General features: G+C 36.3%; 1 protein-coding gene across 1 annotated transcript; it reads left to right on the forward strand.

Moving 5' to 3' along the window:
• The first annotated feature begins 2,285 nt into the window (after positions 1-2,285).
• LOC139897632 (ultraviolet-B receptor UVR8-like) lies at positions 2,286-5,128 on the forward strand. The gene is made up of 5 exons (XM_071880329.1): positions 2,286-2,498; positions 2,606-2,955; positions 3,532-3,933; positions 4,264-4,651; positions 4,886-5,128. Exons 1-5 carry the CDS (start codon positions 2,286-2,288, stop codon positions 5,126-5,128), a joined length of 1,596 nt encoding a protein of 531 aa, XP_071736430.1.
• The last annotated feature ends 4,749 nt before the right edge of the window (positions 5,129-9,877 follow it).

Below are 9,877 nucleotides of genomic sequence, written 5' to 3' on the forward strand. Positions count from 1 at the left end.
TCCGTTAGTCTGCGGATGATAGGCAGTGGACATTTTGTGGGTAACTCCGTATTGTTGCATCACCTTCATAAATTGGGTATTGCAGAAGTGTGTGCCTCTATCACTTATTATAGCGCGGGAAGCTCCAAATCGGCAGAAGAGTTATACAATATTAACTTAAATTTGATAAATACATGTTATAAGGTTAAATGTTTAATGCTCCTTATCTACAAACATTTAAGCACTTTTTAACAAAATCCATACTCTTGTGTTGTAGCGATTTCCAAAAAGTTTGTTCAAATTCTGGAACTAATAAATGGCACACATTATGAATGCTATATGATTTTAAAAAAGTTATTCATATATGGTGTCTGAAGGAACCGAAAAAACTAAATTTGTACATGTCTTCTGGCTGTACTAAGTTTGTCAAATCAAATAAATACAAGGCTGGTGAAAAATGTCTTATTGGATTCAAATGCATCAAACTTTTGTTTGTTATGTTACAAGATGAAAGTCACGAGGTTATGGTTTAGGTTATTTTTTATCTACGTTCTTATTAGGCAAAGCTCCTTCTTTATGCAAAATAAAGAATTTATATGTCGCATTTAGTATCTTTAATGTATATTGTTTGTTTATAACCGTCTTTAAGTTAGTCAAATATTGGTGATATACTTAATTATATACCTGCTACTAATGGTGTCAATATAATACCTACGCGAATTTGCAGGTTGCGTCATTTTCATATGTTACAAATGTAATAAAAGACGTTCACATGCGTATTTAATGTGTAACACATACAATCTATACTAATATTAACGTATTACTACACTAATTTTTAATTTTTTTTAAACCATCGTACAACGAACAAATTCTTAAAGCTAGTTTACATGTATAAAACCTTTTATTTGTCAATATTAAAAATCCTAATGGTCTGTATCTTTTTTAATTCTCGTTGGAACCTAAAAGCCTTTAAATTAAATACGGTTGTTTTTATACATGTAAATCTAACCAACAAAAGCTAAAATCACCCATGCATGTTATATTATGGAGTACACGTGGACAAAATATAAATTTGGTTTTAAATACATTAGTGTTTATCTCAGCTTCATTCACTCGTCAATACTAATATTATTAAAATCCCCTTTTTCTCTCTAAGTTGGTTCTGATATAACAATTAATAACTCCTAACCTTTCGTTAAACATTAATCCAACTTCCACCCGCAATATATAATCAACAATTCTATCGAAATTGATGTTGATCAGATAAATATTCTTTTTTTCTGGGTGGGTTTTTGAGTGAAGTGATTATTATGTTTCTTTGATTTTTACAATCTATCATTCCATGTAAATTTTATGTTTTCTTGATTTATGATCATCATGAATGTACAATTTTTATATGACCCAACTGGAAATCATAGTTACCCATGTTGTATATCATGATAAATTTCTCTAAATTGTACCACTTTTTTTTATGACTTGTAATTCTTTTTCAATTCTTGATGATCATAAATGCACTATCGTTATCTGACCCAATTGAAAATCAATGTTACCAATGTTGTTTGTGTTAATATTTTGTCTAAAAATATCAACTAATTTACTTGGTGGTCTGATACATTATACGGAGTACCTTGTTTATGTACTTTGATGATCATAAAAATCATGGTTTTTTACTGTTTTCTGTTCTGATTTTTTAATTTGATTTTTTTTCCTTAATCCAATAATTGTTGTTCATGTGATCGTTTGGATAAAAGCTTGCTTTTCAGATATAATGGAATATTATTTCTTAAAGCAGTAGTATTTATTCATCTTATAGTTTCCATTATAATTTAAATTTTTCATCGGTTTTAATAACTGTGTGCGTGTTTGTGTGTGTCAAAATTAGTTTAATCCAATTCAATCATATCTCAAGATCAATAGGAGATGATTTCAGTTAAATGATATTAAATCAATTTTGATAAAATTTTTGAATTTTATTTTCGTTATGGATGTATCCTTAGATGCCAATTTGATTGTGTTCTGATGATAATCTTGTTAATTTTGTAGTTTTGGCACTTAAGGTTTTAGAAGTAAGCAATAATTTAAGGTATGACATTGTTTTCTTAGTACTTACAAAGTGTGTTTGGTTGTACATTTGCAAAATGCACCTTTTTTTTATTCGTACAAAAAAATATAAACAATAATATGGTTTTACAAGCCTTTAAACTATTAACAAGAAACGATATAATGTGTAGAGTATCATTTTTGATGGAAATTTTTTTTTTTTTTTTTTTTTTTTTTTTTTTGTCATTTTGAATTGAGCAGTGCCCATGGATGCCACCGCGAGTGAACCACCAAGTATTCAATGTCTCAATATTCCGGAACAACCGATTCCTGAAATGGTGACATCACCAAATTCATCATCTCGACATTGTTTTGGAGATGCAACACCTGGAGAATTTCCGTTATCTGCACACCCTTCCATTGTTCTTCATGTTCTCACTAGTTGTAATCTTGACCCTCAAGATTTAGCTAAATTAGAGGCAAGTTCATATTTTTAACATTTAAACAATAAAAAGATTATAACCCAACATTTAGAATGTACATTGCTTCTGATATCTTTGTGAAAATTGTTATTTTTTTTTTGCAGGCTACATGTTCTTTTTTAAGGCAACCTGCCCAATTTGCCCCTGATTATGAACTCTGTTTACCTGAGGTTGCAGCTCTTGATATGTGCCAAAAGAGAGCAATCTTTAAACCAATGACTTCAGAAAAACGCGACGAATTTAAGTTACGATGTGGTGGTTCTTGGAAATTAGTTTTAAAATTCTTATTGGCTGGAGAAGCAGGTACTAGACGAGAAAAGTCTCAGGCTATAGCTGGCTCGTGCCATAGTGTTGTTGTTACTTCAAAAGGTTCTGTTTACACTTTTGGGTCTAATGCTTCAGGACAACTAGGTCATGGCACCACCGATGAGCAATCGCAGCCTCGCGTTATTAGGTCTGCATTCTGAATTCTCCTAGCTTTCACGACGTATAGGGTTGATTGGACTTTTTGGTTAATGTGTGTCAAATATGTATAGTTAAGTTATACAGTATTTATTATACGTGTGAATGGATTTTTCTACCTACTGTCGTTAAGGTACATAAAACTATTGTACAATTTCATAATCGTCACTTAAAATAAAATATAACTAGGGGTGTGCATGGTACAGGAAAAACTGGAAAAAAAACCCGAAGACCGTATCAGACCGATCCATAACCGAACCGAACTTTTTCGTTCGGGTACTCGGTCCAACGTTTTTCGGATTTTCGGTCATCAGTCCGGACCGAACCGAATCGAACCCGAAAAAGAAAAACTAAAAATAACCGAACCAACAAATACATGCTCCGGTCCTCCGTCCACTTTTTTCTTCAATCTGGGACTCGGTACAGTCCGGTTGTGTACCATGCACACCCTACGTACAATAGTTTTATGCACATTAATGACAACTCTGACGTTAGAAAAATTCATATACTTTATGGCCCACACGTATGCTGGAATTTTTGGAAACTGAAAAAACCCTTTTTTTTGCAGCTCATTGCAAGGCATTCGCATTATACATGCAGTAGCAGGGGTGGGTCGAACAATGCTAATTAGCGATTCAGGGCAGGTTTACACCTTTGGAAAGGACTTGTTTGGGGAATCTGAGTATGCATCTCAAGGAAATAAACAAGTTAACACTCCTCAATTGGTTGAGTCTTTAAAAGACATATTTGTTGTACAAGCGACAATTGGAAAATTGTTTACGGCTGTATTATCACGAGAAGGAAGAGTCTACACTTTCTCTTGGGGTAATGTGGCCAAACTCGGTCACTACACCGACCCAACTGATGTTGAACCCCGTCCGTTATTGGGCCCGCTAGAAAACATACCCGTGGTCCAAATTGCGGCGGGCTATTGCTACCTTCTTGCATTGGCTTGGCAGCCTAGTGGCATGTGAGTTTTACTTGAACTTGTTGGTCAGTTGGCTTTTGCTACCTTCACTCAAAATGACTAAATTGCCCTTTTATATAATACTCCCTCTGTGCATATTAATTGTCCCAAAAAATATACTTTTAAAAATATCATCATTACATTGTACTTTTTGTAGTACTTTACAGTTTTACCCTTCACTTTTTACCTATCTTTTTAACAACCTGTCAAGACATGGGTCAAATAAGTTTTGGGTCAACGTTCTATTCATCATGTTTTATAGTGAAACAAAAATCAATTTGTTTGCACTCAATATTCTTGAATCTGACACTGATCAACTTGTTGTCGTTACAGGTCGGTTTACTCGGTTGGTTGTGGTCAAGGAGGGAAATTAGGGCACGGGAACAAAACTGATGACCACCAGCCAACATTGATACAACATTTTCAGACTCTGAACGTGCAGCCTATGGTGATTTCAGCTGGTGCATGGCATGCAGCCGTGCTTGGGACCAACGGCAAGGTCTGTACATGGGGTTGGGGCAACAGTGGTTGTTTGGGCCATGGAAATGATGAATGTCAATTGGTCCCAAAAGTGGTTGAATCATTAAGCAATGTTAAAGCTGTACATGTTGCCACAGGGGAGTATACTACGTTTGTAGTTTCTGATGATGGTGATGTTTATTCATTCGGGTATGGAGGATCATTGAGTCTAGGACATGATACCGCAGAGGACGATTCGCAGGTTCGAAAACGCATTGTGTTTTTTGTCCACTTTTTTTTTAGGATTTTACTAACGACAACCCTTAGAGTTGTTAACGCGCTAAATGTGTTATACAACTCATTAACCGTCAACTTAAAGTCAGCATTAACCGCTATGTACAACCTGTTTATTCGTGTTAACGACAACCTTTCCTTAGCAAAATAATTTTTATTATCAATAAGGTTAGGTTTTATGATATTTTTCTTTATTGTCCAGGGAAATAGGTATGCTAATGTGTTGATCCCGAAGATAGCGACATCGTTGAAGGAAATTAACGAAAGGGTGGTACAAATCAGTCTTTCAAACTCAAACTATTCGAAAGCGCACACATTTGCGCTTACTGAAACAGGAAAGTTGTATGCATTTGGAGCTGGGAACAAAGGGCAGTTAGGGATGCAACTTTTGGCAAATCAAACCACAAGGCCAACACCGGAGCGGGTGGAACTCGATCTCAGTTAGCAAAGTGATGTTGGTAGGTTGGGTAGACAATGGAATTAAGAAAATGCTAGGGGGCTTGAAGTAAATTTTGCTTAATGGTTTTGAAGGAGTAAATATTAGTAGTTTTTTATGGTTTATTTGATTATTTGATTTGAACAAATTTATTTATTATTTTGATCGTACTATGCTTTGAAAATTCTTTTTTTGGTTAAATAAATTAAAAACTTGGGTGTTAGTTCGGAAAATAATCGAAGGTGTTGTGAAAAGAAAACAAAAATAGAAAGAAAAAACATAAAAAGTTGCATTTTTAAATGCTATTTTAAAAAAGAATATTTAAACTTAGCTTTTAGAAATTTCCATATACTATGAAAATGTCCACTGACAACCTTATAACTAAAAAGCCAAGTAGATATCGATCATTAACATTTTATTGTATAACAAATAATTATTATAATCTTTACATGTATTAAAATTAGAATTGTACTAACGACAACCTTTAAGCTTGTAGTTAACATACATAAAAGAATAGTATATGCTGATTATTAGAGCTCTCGTTGTCCACACCGTCGCTCATCAAATCAGTCACCGACACCGGAAAAACGGACACCAGCACACCATCGCGCCACCGTCGATTCCGCTGTCGTTGCCCACTGTCGCGCCACCGACAGTGTGTTTATGGCTTTTTTTCTTCTTTTTTTCTTTTTAAATTATTGTATTTTTCTATTGGTCCACCTCATATAAATGGACACCAAAATAGACACCGAACGACACCCCAGTTTAATCAATTTCAAGGTCCATTTTTGACACCGAAATGGACCTTGACAAAGAGACACGAACACCTCGTGCTCTTACTGACGTTCAAGTCACGGTTATTGTTTTGCACAAGCTTGTTAAACACGTTAACGACAACTTTATGGCTGTCATATCATATTTTTATGAACTTTTTAAAGCTGTTTTATTATTATTTTCTAAAGCTATTTTTATGCATATTGTTTTTTTTTTTTCCACCAAGTCAACCTGTTTAGAACATCTTTAACCATGTCAAACAAAAGTGGCGTGTTGATGGGTATGGGTATGGTGCATGACGGGCGTGATTGATATCGCATATTTCGTACGCATTTTCCTTAGCGATATCGGATACATTTTGGTCCTTTTGGATACGATTTGGTGTTATTTTGATAAGAGTTGTGAAAGTTCGAGTCCTAAGACCAAAGAAATGAATTTTGAAGATATTTGATGGTTTTTAGTGATTTTATATGAAAGCAAGTGAAAGGGATTGGTTTGATTTGAGTTTGGTTCGAAAACAGGTGATTTTAGTGAGTTTTCAGCTCCGATTCAGCAAAAAGAGGGTTGGAGCGCCACTCCAAAAGGTAGCGCGCCGCTCCAATGGGCATGAAAATCAGTTCGACCGTTTTCAGGAAGCCAGAAGTCAAAATCACAGGTTATGGCGCGCCGCGCAAGGTTATGGCGCGCCGCGCGAGTTACTGGCGCGCCGCGCCACTTTGAGTTCGGTTCAGTTTTTGTTTCCTATTTAAAGCCCGAAAAATACCCTAACTTTACACTTTCGCATCCAGACGATTTCCAGCAGCTTTTTGACGAACTTAGGTGATTTTTGGGGTTTCTCAAGGTGATTCTAACACATCAATCATTCCGGAAACAAGTCTCGATCGGTTTATCATTCAAGATTCAATCATTAATTAGGTTAATCTCTTTGTTTAAAACAATGAATTCTTCTATTACTTTGATTGTGATTTTTGTTCTAGCCATGATTTTTGGCTAAACTTTTAATGTTTGTCTAGATTGAATATTTGCATGTGTTTGGATGATACTTTGTAGTTTTATTAATTAATGCATGATAATTATGAGTTTTGATTAAGAACCATTCTTGTGGGTGTTGATTATTGTTACTAGGTTGATTAGTAAATCTTGTTTGAACAAAGGGAACCCTGTTTCAATTTAGTGATCTAATTTCCAATTGATTTGTCTTAACCGATTGGGTGCTTACTGGACCAAGGGGGTAAACCGGGTAACATTGATTGAACGAAATAGGGGTGAATTGTGTGGAGCGAACGCGTAACCAATTGAATCTTAATCTTATAATTAGTTAATTATTAAGTCACAAACGAAAGAGGTCTTTGGTGAAAGGGAACCCTAAGCCAATAAATCCTAGTTTGACGTGTTTGCTAAAAGAGAACTCTGGGTAAACCGACTCTGTAATTGCGTGCATTGATAAATAGAACTAGTGCTTAATAACAAATCATCCAACACTGCGAATAGGAGATCTAGGCGAACATTCTTCTATCTATTGAATTCAAATATCTTTACGTTTTGTTGAGTCAGCATTTATTTTTATAAACTTAAAAATACAAAAATATCGTCTTTTACTTTTAATCAATCTTTGATTTGGCTAATCGTTAAATAGCCACCAAAACAAACTATCTCGTACTTTCGATTTTCGTAGATTATCTTAGTTTATTTTATTAGAACAATCTTAATTCTCACGTTTAAACTGTCCTTGGAACGATTTCGGAATTACCAATTTTATACTATTACACGATCGGGTACACTGCCTGTTAGTGTGTAGTAATCTTTAAACCGGCATTTTCTAGAGATAAATTATATACTAGATTTCCCACATCAAGTTTTTGACGCCGCTGCCGGGGACAGTTGTGTCGAAAATTAAGATTGTTATCTAATTGTTCTTAGTTTAGTTTAGTTATAGTTCATTATTTCTTTTCGTTATTCTCAGTTGAATCGGTGCGTTTAATCAGTTGTTAGTTGTGATTTCGCAGGTAACAGGTAGTGCATGCCACATACGCGTTCTTCTAATTCTCCGATTCTTCAACCATTTGCAGAACCCGAAAGAGAGTTATTCAGAGCGTTAAGTCACGAACAACAGTCTACAGTGGATTCATCTTTTTCTTCAAGTGCTAATATAATTAATTTGGGTAGTAGTTCTGAAACAGTGGTGCCCGATACACCACCTGAAATCAGAGAAGAAGAAGAATCTTACATTTCATTAGATCTTTTCGAGACTGAAGATATGTCTGACCAAGAACAACCACCTCGTCCTCAGACTATGGCACAAAAGTTGAAGGCCACACGAGGGGGCCAAGGCAATTCGATTACTCAACCGAACATCACTCAGCCTTTTCAAATTACAGGGCCGATCCTGAATTTGATTTCTTCTGATTGCCGATTTTATGGCAAGGATACTGAGGATGCTAACGAGCATCTTCGTAATTTTAATGATGTTTGTAATTTGTTTAAGTTGCATGAGGTTGCCGATACTTCAGTCAAGACAAGGCTTTTTCCTTGGACTCTTAAGGGAGAAGCCAAGAGATGGTTAGATAAGCAACCAGAGAGCACGATTACTGTAACACCCCAGCTTAACATGACCACAATATTGTCCGCTTTGCCCGCAGGAGCACGGCTTTTTCTTGGCGACCACACACGAGAAGCACTTTCCCAGGAGGTCACCCATCCTGGTAGTGCTCTCGCCCGAGCACGCTTAACTGCAGAGTACTTACACATCTGCTCTGCATGTGGTCCCAAAACACGTTGTGTCATTTAAGCGTGAGTATTACCTTATAATCCCATGATCACTCATGTTCGTGGGTGATGTGGGATTTGCCTAGGGTGTTACAATTGCCTCTTGGGAGACTTTGGAGGATAAGTTTTTATCGAAGTTTTTCCCTGCGTCTCGAGCTGCTAGACTTCAAGCAGAAATTTCACAATTCAGACAAAAGAGCAGTGAGACGTTATTTGATGCTTGGGACCGTTTTGCTACTTTGTTACGCTCATGTCCGCAACATGGGTTGAATGATTTACAGAAGGTTCAGATTTTCTACAAGGGGTGTGATATCCCAACTCGTCAGACTATTGATCAAGCAGCAGGTGGTACGTTAATGGATAAGACCGAAGAAGAGACGTTAGAGATAATTGAAAAGCAAGCTGCTTACTCTCACGAATGGCATCAAGATCATGAGTCATTCCATGGTGCATATGACGATTTTGGGTCTATAAGTGCTAAGTTGGATTCCTTTGGTAGGAATTTGGAAAAGATAAATAAGGATATTCATGGTATGAAGGTGGGTTGTGAGTATTGTGGGGGATTGCATCTGGAAAAAGATTGTGATGCAGGTTTGACTATGAATCAGAAGGAAGAGATAGCTTATATTAGTCAACAGAACAACAATCAGTTTCAGGGACGTGCGCAGTTTAATAGGAATTTCAACAATCCCTATAATCCTCAAGGTAATCAAGGTTCGAGGTTCCAGCCAGGTTCTAGTGGAGGATATCAACAGCAAGCTCCAGGGTATTTTCAGAAACCCCAAGCCGAAGAGAAAAAGTCCAATCTTGAAGCTATGATCGAGAAGCTTGTGATATCTCAAACTCAGCTTGTTACTACTGTTACTCAGAACAATGAGAAGAATGATCAAATGTTTCGAAATCAACAAACAGCGATTCAGAATCTAGAGAAACAAATTGGTCAGCTTGCTAGTCAGAATAATGTGAGGAAACCGGGGGAGTTACCGAGTAAAACCGATAATAACCCAAAGAATGGGCACGTTAATGCTATCATTACACGCAGTGGTTTAGCATATGATTCACCTAGTAAGCCCGATGAGGATGATTTACGAGTGCCGTTGGTTAAGGATAGTGAGCCGGTTATTGTTAGTGAACTGGAGGGGGATAAGGAGCCTGAACAGGTGATTGAGAAGGTTGTGAGGGTACCGAAAACTATTGCTGCTAAACCTGAAGTTAAAG

This window comes from Rutidosis leptorrhynchoides, chromosome 3 (genome assembly GCF_046630445.1).
Source record: "Rutidosis leptorrhynchoides isolate AG116_Rl617_1_P2 chromosome 3, CSIRO_AGI_Rlap_v1, whole genome shotgun sequence".
NCBI lineage: Eukaryota > Viridiplantae > Streptophyta > Magnoliopsida > Asterales > Asteraceae > Rutidosis > Rutidosis leptorrhynchoides.